Raw genomic sequence first — 18,155 nt, 5'->3', positions numbered from 1 at the left:
AATTTATAATAAGTTTTCAAGGGTGGGTGATTTCCACTTTGTAATCCTTTAGTCTTTGTATTTCTCCATAAACTCGGCGTGGAATTTCTGGATATTGCCGCAAAACTCGTCAAAAAGTTCTTCCTGCGGCAGGAACGTTGTTCGGAAATGCCAGGTGCCTTCTTTTTGACCGAATCCTGATCCTAAAAATAAACAATGATGTATGTGTGAGTAACAACTTGTCATTAAAAGCGTGGGAAAGTTGCCCCGCAGAGCCCGCAATCGGATGGATCGGTACCTGGAACGACGCAGACGCCTAAAAGGAAGTAAGGGGAAATGAAAGAAATGCGGGGTCAGTGTCGGAACGAGTATGAACGATATTAGAAAGATTATTACCTGTAGCTTCAAGCATTTCCATGGAATAGAATGCATCTGGAGCAACACCTTGTTCCTTGGCTTTGGCGATCGCCTTTGCAGGCAGTTTGATGCGAGGGAACAGATACATGGATCCCATGGCCGGTTGGCACGTTACATCCTGCATGGTGTTAAACACAGCTTCCAATTTTTTGGAGCGGCGACGCAGTGATTCATAGAGGCCCTCGATTTCGGCTCGGTAAGACTCGTAAGAGGCGTCGCCAGGTCTAGGTGGATTGCACATAAGGTCGACCATGATCTGGCCATGTACATTCGGGCAAAGCATGACGGATGCCATCTTGTATATCTGTTCCATGACTTGAGGATCAATGTTGACGCATTCAAAGTATCCACCGCGACGACCACATTCTCCAATCATGCCCTTGGATATCGAATGGAATGAAACAAGCTCCTGGTTATCCCGAACGGCCTGATCGGGGTGATCTTTTAGTGCCTTTTTGAAACTGACAAAGGGTCGTTGCTCAGGTTCGTAGACATTGGTCTGGTATACTTCGTCAGCCAGGAGGATGAGGCGTTCCTTGTAGCATAATGACAAGACATCTTTCATGTTCTCTGCATCCAGACACTGTCCTGTAGGATTGCCAGGGTTGATAATGACTAGCGCGCGTACATTGGTGCCTTGCTGACGTGCAGCGGCAACGTTGCTTGCCAACTGCTGCACATCTAAGCTCCAGCCAGAGTCTTCATCGAGGTAGTATGGTACTGCAGTGGCATTCAATACGGAAAGTGTGGCCGAGTACAATGGATACTGTGGAATTGGACTACATTGTATATATTTATGAGATATAGATAACATTTTTCACACACGCACATTCCTCGTCTCCTTACATTAATATACCGGTCTTTTCATTTTCCACGACCAAAGATAAGATCTGATGGATACCGGCAGATGCGCCTTGGCAGAGATAGATCTGTGTATAATCAGCCGGGTGGCCATCGCGTTCCTCCAAGAAACGAGCGACGGTCTGACGGATGCCGGGCACGCCTTGTGTGTGGGAGTATGCTCCGATGCTGGCACCGACCATTTTCGTAATAGCACGGGCCCTAGCAATGGCATCGGAAGGGTATAGCTGGGATACCAAAGGTTCCTTTTCGGGATCAAGCAGCTCCGGGTTGTCGCATAGCGATGCCACCTGGAAAACATCGTATGTTATTCTTCACATATATACATACACACAGATATTTAGATGATGACACACCTGACGGAAGAATGTGATTGGCTTCTGGTTCAGTTGTTGCGGATTGCCAATATTGCAGTTGACGACAGTCTTGAAGGGAAACGTATGTCCCTGAGCCAACTGCTCGCGAATCTCCTCGCCGCGGATGGCTAGGCGACCACGCACAGCATACTCGGCTTTTCGTATGTTGGGATTGATGTTGCTGACCTGCAGCACTTTGGGAGGTACGGATTTTGTCATGGCGTATTATTTAAACAAATCTGGGGTTGGATTTCTCGGCGAAAAGAAGAAACAAGGTTTCCGTTAGTGCCCAAGCCTGGACCGGCATCTTTTTAAATGTTATATCCTAATCGTCACGTGAGACGGTATTTTTTCACCTCCTGCTCCAAATTGGCCGTGTTTCACGGATCGTCATTTTTTTATTTTTATTTTTTTCGCTACTCGTATAGTACAAGAAGGAGGCAGGGTAAGTCGAAATATCGTATAAAAAGGTATATACGCGTATATATATATGTATAGACAATCAATCCAAAATGATATATATATATATTTGCTTCGTCTTCTCCTCATCCGATCTTTACTATTATGCCTCTCCCTGTTGATGATCCAAAGCAGCCTGAGGGTCAACGGGGACACCTCGACATATTGGACATGAATTGTGGGTTTCGCACAGCCAACGGTCTACGCACTCCTTATGGAAAACATGGCAGCACTTGAGTACGCGGACAGACTGCTTTGGCACAAAATCGTCGAGACACACGAGGCATCTCTCTGCACCTCTCATGCGTCTCTTGGTATCGTCAGACCACGGCGTCACGGGCAGCGTGGCATCGATCGCGGCCTGTGTCGTTGTGACAGGTCGTGCCGGTCCAATGACGTTGGATAGCCACAAAAGATCCTCATATGTCGGGTTATCGGGTAACGTGCTTAGCGTCGAAGTTGTGGGCTGACCGCTGAGCACGTAAATGACCCATTGCCCTGGATCGGCAGCAGCCGCCGAATTATTATTATTAGTCGAAGGTGCCGCTGATTGTTGTTGCTGCGACGAACCTTGCTGCTGCTGCGTCGTCGTTGCTGCAGTCCGATTGGAGTGCACCGAAAGAGGCATCGATTGAAGCGTTGCGAGGGATGAGGATGTTGATAAGGTTGAGCGGGGACGGCGACTGCTGTTGTTGCCAGATTGCGGTGCATCGTTGACGCCAGCAGCAAATGACGAAGATGTCGGTGATGTGCGATATCCCACGATAATGATCGGCAAAACTCTTTGCTGTTGCTGCTGCTGCTGCTGTTGTTGTTGTTGTTGGTGATCGGATGTCTGCTGACTACTAGATTGTTGTTGCTGTTGCTCCTGAGACTGTTCCGATGACGACGACGCATGCTGAGGTCGCAAAGGCATCTGTACGTATCTGAAGAAAGAGTTTCCGCGATCACTGTCGTTTGAAGAGGTATTATCTTGTTGCTGCTGCTGCTGCTGGCTGCGATTGGGTGGTAAAGACGACAGGACGGCTGATGCTATAATCTCGGAGAGCATGTGTGATAAATCAGAGGTATTTGATATGGCAGAATTTGTGGATGCAGCTGAGCTCGTAGTGGATGGAAGGTTGAGGTGAGAGTCAACGTTGAAGGAAGGAAGTGGAGGAAGGGGACCGGTGGCTGCCGCTGCCGCCCTGGTTGCAGCTATCGTTGCACGCCGTACAGACGATGTTGTAGACGCCGACGACGAAGCTGCGTCTGGTGGACGCCGTCGACCTGACTCTTCATGATTCGCACTACTCCTGCTTCTATTTCCAGAGGCATGGCTGTGCCGCTGCCGCCCGAAACGTCTCGCCGGGTGAGTATGCAGATGGCGAGTAAGTCTCCTGAAGAAGGACGTTGGCCGCCGAGAGTTCAGAGACGAGGAATGAAGGGTACGGGTGGATGCATTGTCTTGTCGATTTGGTGATGAAGGTGTCTGACCCATCTGAGCATGTGCTAAAGACTACAGTATGGTAGAACGAAAAAGGTCATTTCGAGCACCATTTTTCCTGCAGCTGCCTTCCTTCTTCAGCCTCCGACCCGATTCGACCTTTGGAACGAAGCTCCTCAAAATTACCACTATTTGTTTGATAATAAAATGTTGATCCAACTATATTTAAAATGCAAGCGAACAAAGGAATAGCGAATCGATATCAGTTATATGCATGAGTTCAAGGTGTATCATTCGCTTTATTATTACAGTCGTTGTTATCATTGGAGGCTGCTTTGCCAGTCTCATCATCAGATCCTCCTTCTTCGAGCCACTTGGCATAACGTTCCAGTCGTGCGTTTTCTGCTTCGTCTTCTTCCCCTTCCACGTCTGTTCGAGCTCCACTCTTCTGGTATTTAGTCTTGCCGTCGTAAATCTCGGCACTGATTTGGCGGCCCGCAAAGTAGCGATTGTTCATCAGCTGAAGAAAAACGAAAATTCTGTCAGGGCAAATGCAAACCAAAATTACTTGCATGACATCTGCAAATCCTTACCAAAACACATGCATCTGCACTCTTTTTTTCCTTGAATCGAACTGATATCACGCCACCGGGTGATTTCTTTAAAATCTAACGTTAGGAGTCTATTGTAAATAGCAGCAGCCAGAGATAACGATACTTGCATCGTATAAAATGACATTTGTCACTTCTCCTAATTTCTCGCATTCTTCTCTGACATCTTCCTTGAGCTCCAGCAATAGAGTTGGGTCTTCCTGTAGCACAAATCCTCAATGTTAATATACATGATTGCAAACATAACTTAAGCCCTTACATCTAATTCTTCTTGTGTGTACATATTCTTTAATATGACAATCTTTGCAAACTTTTCTGCCTTCTTTCCAGTCTCATCTTCAATCCAGTCCAGTTTTCTAAGGGGAAGAAGATATTAACCTCAATTGTTTTATACATTTAAGGCGATTGTTGTTTTTGGCTTACCTTTGCATTTGATGCAATCTCTTTTTAACTTTGCCTTTGCTGGTGGGCAACTTGTCTTTTTTCTGAGAAGGTTCTTTGTCCTTGAACACGGCCTATTGTTCCTCATGCTTGTTAATTAAAGGATGCACACAGGAGACCTTTATATCTGCTTACCTGCTGAACCTTTATCTTGGTCGATGGATCTCCCAGCCGAAGCTCACCGTCATCCAATAAATTGATAGCTAGGGGAACAGACTCTTCTTTAAAGTATGTCACCAATGCATCTCCTTTAAAGTTTCCTTGTTCATCCTTGTAAAGCTTGATCTTTGGTTCTCCTGCACGCGTGAAATATGCGTCAACAAATACGTACGGCCCTGACGACGGCCCTTGCTTACCTGTCTCCAAGTCTTCCATGATCACGCCGCACTTGCTAAATTCGCGCTTGATCTCGTCCACAGTAACGTCCTGCGGCAGTCCCATCACATACACCGAAGTATTCGGCCGCTTGTTTTGATTCTCGCGTTTCTGCTTCTTATTGTTCTCGCTTTGCTCGTTCTAGGGAAGGATGGCAAATCAGAATGCTGAAATCGTTTCTGTTTCCTAGTATCCTTACCTCGCTGTAGGTGTAAACTCGCTTCTTTTTGCCCTTTTGCGGCGCCGCCAGTTCCTAGACGTACGTCATTGTTAAAGACAAGGCGCGATCGTCGTTCATACAATAAACAAGCTTACAGAATCATCAACACCTTCCACAGCGTAAGCCGATTGCTGCTGTGCGATCAAATCGTCTGTTGTCTGCATTCAAACCAAAATCAGAGAAACGTTGTTCTCTCTTTTCCTTCCTTTCCTTTCCACTCTGATCTTTACCGCCGGAATCCAAGCACGTGTTACTTCATCGTATTCGTATGCAACATCGTTTTCGCCAATAAATGTCCATTTTCCAGTATCCTCATTCAGTCTCATGCGAGGATCGGACGAAAAATCAGCTTGAGCAGGTGGTGGGGCGCTTGCCATGGTGGTTGTGCTAGTTTCGTGCGACTTCCATGCAAAAAGTTGCCGCGCGCATTCAAATCTAACACCCCCATTCCGAGAGATCGGAGAATCATTTGATTTACAGGCCAGGGCCAGTAGCTATGCGAAAAAGGGCTCTCGCTCTTCCCGCATCTGCTGCCATTTATGTGGGTTTTGTTTAATGTAGATAAGACTGAAGGATGAAAGAAATACAAGCATACTGATAAGCGTGAATAGAGGTCCGCTAGGCACGGCTTCAAGCATATCGGATGCAAACAGCTCGCCGACAGCCGCCAATGTAAATCGAGCAAAATAATTACATGCTGTGTAAAACATAGATCAGAGTCACTATAATTCACGCTTAGACGTGGTCAGCTTACCGTTTACAGAAGAGCTCTGGCGCGCAAAGCTATTAATCAAATACGTCGCCAACACGACCGTCGTAGAACTGCAGCAGACGTTCACTGTGAACTGTGTGAGCAAACGATACTACTAGAGCTGCGATGCAGGCAAAGTGAAATGATACCATGTATACTTGCCTAAAAACTCAAAGATGATACCGTATGCAAAGTGGACGTTCTTCTGGATGCACCAGCCAAACGCCGATAGACACACTAGCCAAACAATGTAGCATGTAGCGAGTGTGCCGTATCCTAGCCGCATTTCATAGTTTGTTTCTTTGTCTTGCACTTCAGCTTGCTCGAGTCTGCGCTTGTACGTGCGATCAGACAATCGTCCACCTACAACGTTGCCGGTGATGCTGCCCAAAGGGAAGACGAGATAGCACAAACTGACATTGCCTGGATCCAAGTTGTATTGCCCGGTGTAGATCCACGTGAATGCTGTCAAATTGAAGTAATGTGCAAAGAATCTAGTAGACGATTTGGTGTGAGTGTTATTCTTATCTTTTTTTTTTTTTGCAAGACAAGCTTTGCAGCTGATACTTGCGATATTCCACTGATTAGGCACACCACCAAGACGTTCGGGTAAGAAAAGAGCTTCAATGCGCTTAGCAATTTGATGTTTCTTCTCTTCTTATCGTTTTCAGGACATGATGAGGGATTATTTCTGTGGGACGTTTCAGGAACGAGGAGCAGGACAAGGACCCAGGCTATCTTGGCATATCCAGCCATAAAGAACAAGGTACTTCGCCATCCAAAAGCCTGTATCAGCCGTCCACCGACGATAGGCCTAGGAAACATTGTGCACAGTCAACAGGATATCGCTTTACCGAGTACAAGGTCCTACTCACCCTATACTGGTTCCGAGAAGAGGACCCATCGTAAACGTGGAATAGGCGCCGCCTTGTTGCTTGTCATCGTAAAGATCGGTCACGATACCGGCACAGATAGCTATGGACTATCAAACAAGCAATTAGTGAACGTTGCTTGAACATAGCAGCGTCTTGCAAAATCCAAGAGTATTCAATAACTTACAGCTGATGCACCCACAGCACCAAGACCTCGAAAAACGATAAGCAGTTCAACGGTTGGCGAGAGTCCGCTGCATACATAGGATGCACTGGTGATGGCTAGAGAGATAAGGAAAGGATATTTTCTGCCATAAACATCACCGTAGGCAGCCCAAAATAGAGGCTAAGCAATTTCATTAGCGCAATGTGCGGCGCTTTCTTGTATTTCCTTCTCGGCTTACAAAGATCGCAGTAACCAAACTCGTAAGTGCGACTAGAATGAAAATCATTAGAGTTCGCTGTTTGACTAATCGGGTCCGCTTGTTCCTTACGCGATGCATTGACAGCTGTGTATGACGCGTCAAGATCTAGCTGTATCTGTCGCAAACCTGGCAGCTGCATTTCAAAATATCCGCATATCTGCATGAATATGTGGTGCTCTAGACATATTGCTTCCCAAAGTTGGTCCCTACGTAGAGTGTTGTTCCTGTAGCTCCACTAAGACCATACACTTATCGATAGGCAATCAATCCCATTATTGACATATTTTATACACACTCACATGGCTCCAGAGAATGTGATTACGAGAAGTATCATTCGCTTCTTCCATGCAGCGTATTCGCGCGGATTCTCGTTGCTGCTGTCTCCGAGCCATCGGCGAAAAAATTTTTTCCTTGACCCTTTTACTGCCTGCTGGTGCCGTAAAAACTGGTTGCAAGTCATATTAATAAGCTAAACTATTTTTATTGTAAAATGTAATCAATCAAGTCATTGGCAATGTATGCCTAAGTACCTTATTATCGTCATCATTTTGACTGCTATTCACAAGGTATTCCGCGCTGCACCTAACCCTTTCGGTATCGCTGTCCACCACCATTTACAAGGTTTCCGGAGAATGAAACAGATGGAGCGAAAGAAAAGGATGGCTAGTTTCATTCTGGGGGAAGTGATTTTAAGTACAATGCCGATCTCGACAGCAACAAACAGGTGCGGAGCTACGGTTGGATGGTTGCACACGGAGGGACCCTCCTGAAGTGTATTGACACAATAGACTAACTCAAAAAAGGAAGCTAAATCCTCTCTTTCTCTGTTGTGACAAAAGTTCTCAGGCACCATATCTTTGTCACTTTGACCTTCATTCTTTTTAAACCTCTGCATTTTACCCGACATACCTAAAACGGTTGATAACAATAATAGCATTTTGGACTTTTAAAAAGTATAGGAGCAAAGTATGCTAACAATGAGAATCTCTTGTAATTTGCTGCTGCCTCCACAGCTATTTTACATTCTGCAGCATTTTCATCTAACAAGAGCGCGTAATATTGAATATATTCTACTAAGGTATGTCTAGGTACGTCTATGTTTATCAATAACAAAATATACAAAAGATTGTCATCATTTGCAAATGAAAACCATGCACAGTCTTAGCCAGTCTGCTGGTGCAAACGCTCCTCCCGCATCCGTTTCCATTTCTGCGGGTTCACTTTAACGTAAATGATGGATAGGGAGGAAAAGAACAAGGCCAGTCCTAGAACTGTGTATAATACACCGGCCGGTATGGCTGCGAGGAGATCTGATGCGAAGAGTTCTCCTACAGCTGCGAGCGTGTACCTTGCGAGGGTATTGCAAGCTAGTACAAGTTACGAGATTTTGTGAGCACTTTCTGCTTTTGCCTGGTATTTTCTTTTTCTTCCAACTTGCCATTCACCGAAGAGCTGTGATCCTCAAAGCTATTGATCAAATACGTTGCGGTTATTACCATAGCAGCACTGTAGCACGTATTGACTAGTAGTAAGTTCAACTATTAGTGTCAAATACTGGTGACACCCACATGCTACCAAAAAAAGCAGTTATCGTGTACTTGCCTGCAAATTCGCAAGCGATTCCGTACGCAAAGTGCAGCTTTTTCTGAACACACCATCCAAACACTGATAGGCATCCAATCCATACAACAAAACATGTTCCGAGCATGCCGATCCCTAAACGCATCTCAAAGTTTGGTTCTTTTGTGTTAGCATTTGCTTCGATGTTATTCCTAGCAGCAAAGGTTTTGCGTTTGTAAGCTCTGTCCGATAATCGGCCACCAAGCAAGCTCCCGACGACGCAACCGGTAGGGAAGACGAGGTAGGCAAGACTAAAATTGCTTGGTTTCAAGTCATACTGTTCGCTGTAAATCCATGTGAACGCTGTGTTGTTGAAATAAAACACAAAGTATCTAGCATAGGTGTAAAAAAGTAGATAATAAAGTTGCAGCAAAAATCTATACCAGATAGCGCATTCGATCATGCTATGCATGTTCATGTACTTACGACAACCCGCTGACTAGACAGATCAAAAGTACGTTGGGAAACGAATAGAATTTCAAGGCGCCTAGAAGCTTGATATCTCTTATACGAGAGGGCGTAAGATCTCGATGGCGAGGGTTTTGTTGCTTCTCATTCGTGTCGCTTGCAGATTGGTTCAGGGTTATATCATTGATTTTCGATGTTTCCGGAACGAAAACGAGGACGAGAATCCACGCCAGCACTGCGTAAGCCGCCATAAAGTATAGGATACTACGCCAGCCAAAGGTTTCTGCTAGCCGTCCACCGATAATTGGTCTGTAATTATGTACAACCATCATAATTCCATTAGTTTATACTTTTGCAGTTTATGAATTGACCACAAGAAAATTGAAACGCGTTTAGTTTACCCGACACATGTGCCAAGAAACGGACCCATTGTAAACGTTGTGAAAGCACTTCCCTGCTGCTTACCGTCGTAAATGTCAGTAATAATCCCAGCGCAAATAGCCATACTCTATGTTGCAAATCAGTAACATTCAAAAAGAGCGATTGTTCAATAACACTTAACGGCAGAAGCCCCTGCGCCGCCAAGTCCACGGAAAGCTATAAGCATGCCTGCATTCATCGATAATCCGGCGCACACATTGGATACAGCCGCTAACGCTAGAGCAACAAGAAAAGGAAGCTTCCTGCCTACCGTTTGCTTAAAAGCTTTAGCGTTTCGCCGCCAGTATTTGAGATTATTTGAAGCCTCACCGTAGTTGGTACTAACTGCTGCCCAGAATAAAGGCTGTTGTTATATATGGAGAAAATGAATATCTGGCAAGCTCAAACGCCTGGTAAATGCTTACAAAGATAGCGGTTGCCAAGTTCGTTGCTGCGACTAGAAAAGGTAGTGCATACATAGATATAAATATTCATATGTAGTTAATGGTCGCCATGTACAAATGCCTGCACGTCTTACGCGATGCATTAACAGCCGTGTACGAGGCATGCATATCGGATTGAACCTGTGAAAGTCCTGGCAGCTATCAATAATATATAGAGTTCAGATTATACACATGTCAATAGCGGTCAACGTCGTCACAGTGTATATGGACACTTACGTAAAGAGTATTTGCTGTAGGACCTCTGTTTAAACATTCAAGACAAGTAAGAGTCCCAAGTTGTTTAAGCAGCTCTTTGACCATTTCTTGCAATTCAGACTTACATGGATCCAGCAAACGTGATGACTAGAAGTATCAATCTCTTCTTCCATATAGGATATTCGCGCGGCGATGATACAGGGCTCTTCTGGTCACTGACTCCTGTGAAAGCCGGATACTTCGTAGAACACGAAATATCACTGCCATGCGTCAAAGTACTCTGTGCACTTTTTTCTATCGAGCTGTTAGTGTCCTCGCTATTTTCACGAGAATAGACGGCAATAGTTGCATGGTCGTCGAAATATCGCCCAGCGCTGAAATCATTTTCGGCACGTTGATCCGCTGATCTGCTCATGTTTGCCGGCCCGCTTTTCCAGCCGTTAGAAGAATAGGTTAGGGAAAAGAGAGCAGAAAGAAAAAAGAACCACAAATCTCGCCAACGATTGATTTCACTCTCAACTTATGCTTTGTGACGATGTCGATAACGACAATGACAGTATCGCGGAGTATCCATACTCCTTTACGCCCCTATGCATATACATTCTCAACCTCCCAGCTGGCTCCAATTAAGGTATGAAAATATGTCAGAATCTCGCAGAGCAGTAAAAGATGATAGTGTTTGAATAGTAAAGCTATGCGTAGCTGCGCACTTTTTGAATTTTAGTATTGACAATGAGGAAAATGAGTAAAAGCAAGAATTATTTTAGCATCCGAGAAATGATCATTACAGCAGTGTACAATAATCAATGATACTTTTTATCATGTTTGCAATTTTTTCATTCTCGATCGCGCATTCGCTTCCACTTTGCTGCGTTCATGACCGTCAGTGGGAGCAAGACTGAAAACGCAAACAAAAAGACTGCGCAAGTAGTTGCATACAAGCCCGGACCCATTGTCTTTTGCATTTCCACCGAGGTAAGTGTTCCAGTTGCACCGATCATGTTGCGGAATATGTCTAAACAAGCTGTCAAATGCATATAAGGCTCCTTCACTTCAGAGATGTAAATTGGAGTTTATCAACTTTACCTGATGCAGACGCTCCCTTGCTGTTAAAGGCTTCTGTCATGTATATTGTAGTTATGCAGCCGAGGACTAGAGCTCCAAATCTTCCTACGAGGTGGGTACGTTGTGAGAAATACATATTATTACAAAGATCTGGTAGAATAACGTACCAAAAAAGACGACTATCATGCCAAACACATACGAGACGTTTGCTTGCACCAGCCATCCATAAGCAGTGTAGCCTGCAACGGCGCATGCGGTGGCGACGAGCATGATGTCGTAGCCTAGTCGCATCTCAGGATAATATGTTATTCCTGTCTTTTTGCAGTAGGTTTCGTTTTTCTTAAACCGGCGATCTGACAACAAGCCTGTCCCAACGCATCCTATCAGAGCACCGAATGCACTTGGTAAATAGCATGCACCGACGGTCGTAGCATCCAGACCGTACTGTTTGCTGTAAACCCAGGAAAAGGATGTTTCTATCGAGTTTGCAACAAACATCCTAAGTCGATTTAAGTAATCGGAGTGTAGACGTCGATGTCGCGATACTTACAGAACTCCAGAGTATATAGATACCATGAGAACATTTGGGTATCCCAGCAGTTTGAGTGATGCAAATGGGTTGGTGAGCATTTTGTCTCGAAAGCTGACTGGTGCTACGTTGGTGCGGGGACTGGTCTCTGGAAGAAAGAGAAGCAGCATCAACCATATAGCGAATGCCACAATGGCAAGTGCCCAAAACAGTCCTCGCCATCCAAAATGCTCCACTATTGCACCGCCAGCGACGGGTCTAACCGGTAAGGGAGGGAAGAGAAGATATTAGTAGAATTCTAAAAAGAATCTACAGTGGCATTTTTTCGTCTTCTTACCCAAAGGTGGGCACAAAAAAAGGGACAGCTGCGTACAATGCAATTGTGCGGCCTCTCTCTGCAGCCGGGAAGACGTCTGCCAAGGTACCCACGCCGGTTGACAAAAGCTTAGCAGAACAAGGGGTAAAGTAAGAATCTTTTCCTTTATTGTGGAAATGAGCAAACTTACTGATGAGCCCCCTGCTGCCGTGATGATTCGAGAAATAAACAGCACCGATATGTTCGTTGACAAGGCAGTTCCAACATTGCCTAAAGCAGCCATCAAAAGCGATATGATGTAGATCCAACGTCGTCCTTTGGAGAAGCTATGAATAAGACTAAGGGCATACATAAATGTTTCTAATTAAAGATTACCGTAGCCGTCAGCATACGTTGCCCATACCGCAGGCTAACCGACATTAATCATGCATGTGAGTATCAAAGTCTGTATGCTTTCTTTAATCGTGCCCCTTACAAAGATTCCATACATGTATGCCCCGATAGATACTATATGATTAACATGTAAACCCTGTGCAACGTCGAGAAATCTTAATACTTGCTATACTTGCCTGTCGCATTGATGGTAGTAGGAGTCGTATGCAGGCCTTCTTGCATCAATGGCATTGCCGGTAGCTAATCATCACGAGACCAGGTTAAGGTTTACAAGAAACGAAAAGCTCTAAATTCTTACTATAGTCGACTGAGTCAAGAACACTCTGTTTCGTCATTGATAGTCATTAGCATGAATCGTTTAGCGATCTAAAAAAAAACATCTCACACATACAATGCGGTTGCAATCGTTATTTGCAACAAGATGAAATTCTTCTTTGCTGATGTAAACCTGTATCCTGGCGGTTGTTGATCAACATTGTCGGTCACCGCATTCTCATTTGAAGCTGCTAGCTCGAGGTCGTTGACATTATCATTTCCTTCCATGTAAGCTGGTGTTGTTGTCCCTCGTAGATTTTCTTTTGTCATCCCATGGTCGTCAAGTCGCTTTTCATCATATCGATAACCATTGATGCTTGTATCTCCTTCAGGCTTCTCATTCAAGATAGTAGCGGCTTTCATCCTGTGATACGCAGGGCTGAAATGTGTGAGACTCTTCGATAGCTTGTGCGTAAAAGTTTTTGCAATTGTAAAATACAATTAGATCTGCTTGGTATATAGATGGATCGGTATTTACTGATGAGTAATAAGTTAGTGGTCAAAATAAGAAGTATTATGTAGATAGTGAAAGAAGAAGAAGGTATTCAAAGTGAATAAATGCAGAAAGGAAAATGACTCTGGTGAGTCAGAATTCCTCCAAGGTTTGTTCATCGACGTCGGTATGTTATCCCCTGGCAGGGACCTGGTTTTCCGTGTACACATGAGATTTGCTTTGCAGGAAATATGCCGTGTATCCGAGCCCTTAAAGACACTGGTTTTGGAGCTGATCTACAGAATTGCATATGACCATCATAGATTTTACAGAATTATGTCACTTAAATGTAGACCGATTATAACAAGCAGGTCAACATTATCTGCACACAAAATTTATCTCTTTGTACTTTGAGCATCAGACGCAGTTCTTTGCCTTGATAATACTTCCTCTCACTGCTGCAATGCTATGCATGCATGTTTTCAATGAGCATCAACATGTTTACGTGAGCCGCATGTTGTCTATCCCGTCGCTAACACTTGGTGTCCCGATAAACGGCGTACTCGGTAATAAATCCGATAACCATGCATCCACTTATTCATAATTGGACGTGAGATTACGGCATCATTCATGCCAAACAAATGCTTCGCTATATTCGCGCACTTGGGTTGGATCTGTGGAAGTAACTGGCTTGGCCTTCATAAAGTCCATTCTCCGGCGGCCCTACTGCTCGTACAAGCACGTACCCGACGATTTACTTTTGACTTTTTATTTCTCTGTTCCGTTCCTTGATAGCCTGCTGCTCGAATAGGTTCGAAACCTAGTGCCATGGCATTCTTCGTCGAAGACTGTCCATTTGTTGCCCGCCCGCTCTTCCTAAGACGGCGAAAAATATAAACTTGAAAGATGGATCACATGGTCCTGTGTGAGCAATCTTTTGCATTGCATCAATTTTACTGCCTCGTAGGTAATGGTATATAGCCTTTGCTGTGACAGTATTTCCGGGTTTCTCAATGCTGTCCTTGGCATCAGCAGCAATATGTCGACTGCGTTATCTCTTGATAGCCATCTTGAAGCGAGTTCAAGCAGTAAAGCTCTTGTCAAAGCCGAAAGAGATGCGATTGCGTTACTGAATTCAATGTGAAATCGTCTTACGGTTGCGATAATAGCAAGCTTTAGCTCTTCTTGCATATCATTGCGTAACAGCTGCTTGAGTCCTATGCTAATGCACGAAAATCAAATGAATTCAGCGGAAAACTAGTCAAGACACGGTGGATATTGGGCGAATAGCTCTATGCATTAATGGCAGTTCGATTCCAATCGTCACTGACTGTCTTCATGAAGATCTGTAACCCCAGTTTTTTCACCGCTGCTGCCTCCCCAAAAATGCTAATATTCGGTGGGCTCAAGAGACCTAAGCTGAATTCTGATGGATACACGAGATTTGCACTTCAAGATGTCAAATGTCTTCTGTTTGGTTTCCGTCCATTTCCAAGGTGCATTCTTGCGTAACAGCTTGTTCAAGTGGTCGACGATACTACCTCCATCTGCGTTGTCCGGGAAGCGTGAATAAAACGGCAAACCATCATTCCTGATGGCTGCCGCCGCGAGTGAGGCGCAGAGTAAAAGGCGCGCTGCTGCTGTATGCACATGCAGTGATGAACTAGTTCAAACCTCGTAATAGCAATGCATAATCCTGCTGTGTCAATTACATCGCATCAGGATGTCCAGTGGCTCCCAGCTTGCGTTCTCAGAGAAAAATGCAGGTCAGACTAGCCTAAATCGTACTTTGTTCCCGTATGGCAAAGTGGCGCGGAGAGGAGGATGGGATACTTTCCGAAGAAGATCAGCATCGGGCTTTTTCACGCATAGATGCACATACTCTCCTTCTTCTTCTCTTTTTGATGGTTTGTCCTTAGCGTTCTGGTCAGCTGGGTTGGTCAGACGATTTACGAGCCATGCAGAGACGGGCTTATCTGGTGGAATAAGTGTTGTTGCATGCTGGCCAAGCGTGTGCAGTAATGTTTGTGGGTGATGACGATGAGCGTGAGGACCCACGCTGCTGTCATTGCAGTCGAGCTGGGGTAAAGCCAAAATGCCAAGCCAACATCCATCAGCTTTGTTGTTGGGACAGCCAGGAAGATATTGGAAGAACACTTGATTAATGTGAAAATAACTGAACGTTTCTTTTCAATGATACGACATGGTTCATTCAAGTGTTTTGGAATTGACATAAACAATGGGCAAGTTCATTTTGAAAAGAGATGAAGAAAATAAGAGAGATGTATAGCCGCATAAACTCGCCCTGCGAATGCCAGGAACATTCCATCAAATTTTAAAGTTTTACTTGCCAAAACCTTTTTCGGGGACGAGTTGGAATCGACCGTCACTTTACCCAAAACGAGACTATTATTTGCCACCTTCTTTGCATACGTCTTGTTTGGCGACATGCTTAAGCATCTTACTGCTCCGATGGCTCCGTGTTAGAAGATTATTACATGACAAATCCATTAATTGAGATCGCTGCTTCATTGTGTTCTTGTCTAGTCATAAAAAACGTCGGCAGCGACGGTACAATTTTGTTGACTCATGAGTCGGAGGAGGAGGGCTTACGGATCCTTGATTCCCCGGAAGAAGACTTTTGAGCGCAGAATGTGCTTAGTGAGCAACAAGTAAACGTTTGCCGCCGATTTTTCAAGGAACTTTGCGATGACATATCCAACAATCGATTCGATACAAATAGCTATGTATGGCTTCCAATTTGCAGGACCGACGATAGGGAAACAGTTTACCTACATTCCATGACCTACGGTCAATGTAATTAAGCACAATGGACGGGGGCCCTAGTATCCATTGCATTGACATGAATTACCGACAACTTGGATTCCCAATTTGCAATTGACTTGTTCTCAGGCAACTCCATTTTTGCAGAGCATCTCTAGACGAAACATAGCGTAATTCGTGGGGAGGAGGTGATTGATGTTAAGAAAAAATTGTTTCCGCACTGCAATGGACGATACTCTGTTAGTTGCCTAGCTCCATGCCAGACCCGATGGTCGTGGAATGTCTAGATGAATTTCAAGTTCCACCACGGTGGTACAAACTAGCTCTTGTTGATCCAGGTTGCAAACAAAAGAACGGGCTCGTCAGGAATGAGTCCTTTGTCATCTCCGTGACATATTCATGTCTCTACGAGCACTGTGCGCATAGATGTAAGGATCGGCAAGCATGGAATGCAACTTAATTGTTGACTTTTTATCTGGTTACGTACTCACTAAACTTGGTAAATTACCCTGGCAACGCCCTACAGCGCTTGATCGGTCCTGCAAAGTAGTGAGCCATACATAATTGAAACTTTCTTGTTATGGCAAAGCAATGGTGATTACTCCGCTTCCGTCGATGCATGTCATTGCTGAATAATGCTTACCGCGGGAGGTGCGTGCGGACATCAAAAGGGGAACACCAACCCTGTTTTCGTTCAAGGCAACTTTTGCCAATTAGTCAAAGCAACCCTTCCTTTTCTTTACTTGTTTGTTCTTTGGCGTGTGGCACCATACGCCCGTGTCACGCGATCTGTGCGTCTTTTTTCTCTTTTTTTTTGTGACCACTTTCATTGTGCTATAAATTCGGGTGCCCTTTCTCAAACCGACTGCTGGTTCCAGACTTTGCATACATCTCTTTCCCCTACCATTCATTCTTCCAACGCTTGCTGGTCAGCTTGGTCCTGTATACAGTTCCTTATTCTCACAACAACACACCATGAAAGTATCTGCTATCGTCGTCACAGCTGCAGCCCTGTTTGGCTGCTCTACACTCTCAGAGGCTGCGCCTCTGGATAAGCAACAACAGTTCCCGCTGTCTAGCCTCCAGGATGAGCCCAACTGGCCTGTATCCAACGCTGTCGTCATCCAAGACACTATCGAAGGCTTTTACGAGTCAGCTGTTGACGAGATCCTCAGCGCTCAAACAGAGGAGTTGTTAGCGACGTTGACGCAGACACCAGTGCACCACAGAATCAACATGCTTCGACATCAAGCAAGCTATTTGTTGCCCAACGAGCAAGTGCATGGTAAGAATATATATTAAAAAACGTATCTAAATAACTCTTTTCTAACTCGTGCGTCATGGTTTAAATTTAGATCTGTGCCTAGCTAAATTGCCAGGATACGTGGGAGCGCACGTGTACCAATTGAACGCCGAAATGTTTGAAGCCATTTCACCCATTATTGAAGAAATGCTTCCTCAGCTCTGGCCCGACTACAAGAATTTGGAGGACACCGTCATGTCATCCGAAGATCCTGCTCCTCCCGCCGTACCGCACTATCAGATCGCATCTGCCTTGTATTCTCTCAACCAGGCTGTTTCACACGAACTAGCAACCGTCTTGGACAAGTTCAAGCTGATCGACCGTGTGCGCCAGGACATGCTTGGTTGCAAGCAAGCTATTGAAGAAAGGCAGGACACCATGACTGACAATATCAGAAACTACCTCGTCCAAGCTCGGCACCGGTTCCTGACAGGACTCGGCAAGATGCTCAACAGGGAACACGACCCTATGGAGCACGATAGCCACCAGTTCTTTTTGCAGTCGTATCTTCGAGCAGCACGCAGAGAACTCTGGTCAGAGCTCGAAGCTCGTCTCGGCGACCTTGTCATGACGATATACAACGACATTTACGACCAGGACGACGACGTCGACCAGGAAGAAATATGAACCCTGTAAAATCAAGAACCGAGTTGCCCGACGCCGGACGTCGATCCAAAAAGTAGCAAAACTTGTAGATCCCAGAAAAAAAAATTGTCT

The 18,155-nt window shown here is 45.0% G+C and overlaps 8 protein-coding genes across 8 annotated transcripts; 1 reads left to right on the top strand and 7 right to left on the bottom strand.

Annotated features, from left to right (window-relative positions):
- Positions 1-48: 48 nt before the first annotated feature.
- On the bottom strand, positions 49-1,832 carry VTP01DRAFT_9192 (uncharacterized protein; the record flags this gene model as incomplete). The annotated part of the gene is made up of 5 exons (XM_069388397.1): positions 49-182; positions 278-295; positions 376-1,175; positions 1,243-1,547; positions 1,614-1,832. The coding sequence occupies 5 exons, from the start codon at positions 1,830-1,832 to the stop codon at positions 49-51; spliced, it is 1,476 nt and encodes a 491-aa protein (XP_069240698.1).
- Positions 1,833-2,175: 343 nt separating this feature from the next.
- On the bottom strand, positions 2,176-3,552 carry VTP01DRAFT_9191 (uncharacterized protein; the record flags this gene model as incomplete). The annotated part of the gene is made up of 1 exon (XM_069388396.1): positions 2,176-3,552. One exon carries the CDS (start codon positions 3,550-3,552, stop codon positions 2,176-2,178), a length of 1,377 nt encoding a protein of 458 aa, XP_069240697.1.
- Positions 3,553-3,778: 226 nt separating this feature from the next.
- Positions 3,779-5,522, bottom strand: VTP01DRAFT_9190 (uncharacterized protein; the record flags this gene model as incomplete). Its single annotated transcript, XM_069388395.1, has 10 exons — positions 3,779-4,018; positions 4,092-4,157; positions 4,220-4,309; positions 4,369-4,465; positions 4,533-4,624; positions 4,686-4,846; positions 4,907-5,066; positions 5,125-5,178; positions 5,241-5,303; positions 5,376-5,522. The coding sequence occupies 10 exons, from the start codon at positions 5,520-5,522 to the stop codon at positions 3,779-3,781; spliced, it is 1,170 nt and encodes a 389-aa protein (XP_069240696.1).
- A 117-nt stretch (positions 5,523-5,639) lies between these two features.
- VTP01DRAFT_9189 (uncharacterized protein) lies at positions 5,640-7,807 on the bottom strand (the record flags this gene model as incomplete). Its single annotated transcript, XM_069388393.1, has 11 exons — positions 5,640-5,842; positions 5,900-5,983; positions 6,059-6,390; positions 6,468-6,710; positions 6,772-6,878; positions 6,956-7,114; positions 7,173-7,204; positions 7,263-7,326; positions 7,404-7,428; positions 7,493-7,638; positions 7,724-7,807. 11 exons carry the CDS (start codon positions 7,805-7,807, stop codon positions 5,640-5,642), a joined length of 1,479 nt encoding a protein of 492 aa, XP_069240695.1.
- A 547-nt stretch (positions 7,808-8,354) lies between these two features.
- On the bottom strand, positions 8,355-10,715 carry VTP01DRAFT_9188 (uncharacterized protein; the record flags this gene model as incomplete). The annotated part of the gene is made up of 10 exons (XM_069388392.1): positions 8,355-8,521; positions 8,575-8,715; positions 8,769-9,190; positions 9,240-9,530; positions 9,623-9,729; positions 9,784-10,005; positions 10,067-10,098; positions 10,180-10,243; positions 10,322-10,346; positions 10,426-10,715. 10 exons carry the CDS (start codon positions 10,713-10,715, stop codon positions 8,355-8,357), a joined length of 1,761 nt encoding a protein of 586 aa, XP_069240694.1.
- A 421-nt stretch (positions 10,716-11,136) lies between these two features.
- Positions 11,137-13,281, bottom strand: VTP01DRAFT_9187 (uncharacterized protein; the record flags this gene model as incomplete). Its single annotated transcript, XM_069388391.1, has 11 exons — positions 11,137-11,324; positions 11,387-11,470; positions 11,533-11,864; positions 11,916-12,152; positions 12,232-12,338; positions 12,401-12,525; positions 12,586-12,619; positions 12,686-12,717; positions 12,780-12,843; positions 12,902-12,926; positions 12,995-13,281. 11 exons carry the CDS (start codon positions 13,279-13,281, stop codon positions 11,137-11,139), a joined length of 1,515 nt encoding a protein of 504 aa, XP_069240693.1.
- A 1,459-nt stretch (positions 13,282-14,740) lies between these two features.
- VTP01DRAFT_9186 (uncharacterized protein) lies at positions 14,741-16,274 on the bottom strand (the record flags this gene model as incomplete). The annotated part of the gene is made up of 5 exons (XM_069388390.1): positions 14,741-15,014; positions 15,234-15,507; positions 15,699-15,811; positions 15,965-16,143; positions 16,224-16,274. 5 exons carry the CDS (start codon positions 16,272-16,274, stop codon positions 14,741-14,743), a joined length of 891 nt encoding a protein of 296 aa, XP_069240692.1.
- Positions 16,275-17,110: 836 nt separating this feature from the next.
- On the top strand, positions 17,111-18,065 carry VTP01DRAFT_9185 (uncharacterized protein; the record flags this gene model as incomplete). Its single annotated transcript, XM_069388389.1, has 2 exons — positions 17,111-17,420; positions 17,491-18,065. The coding sequence occupies 2 exons, from the start codon at positions 17,111-17,113 to the stop codon at positions 18,063-18,065; spliced, it is 885 nt and encodes a 294-aa protein (XP_069240691.1).
- Between the last annotated feature and the right edge of the window lie 90 nt (positions 18,066-18,155).

This window comes from Rhizomucor pusillus (assembly GCF_041956525.1).
Source record: "Rhizomucor pusillus strain CBS 183.67 unplaced genomic scaffold VTP01scaffold_6, whole genome shotgun sequence".
In the NCBI taxonomy this organism is placed as follows: Eukaryota; Fungi; Mucoromycota; class Mucoromycetes; order Mucorales; family Lichtheimiaceae; genus Rhizomucor; species Rhizomucor pusillus.
This window is presented reverse-complemented; position numbering and strand designations above follow the sequence as displayed.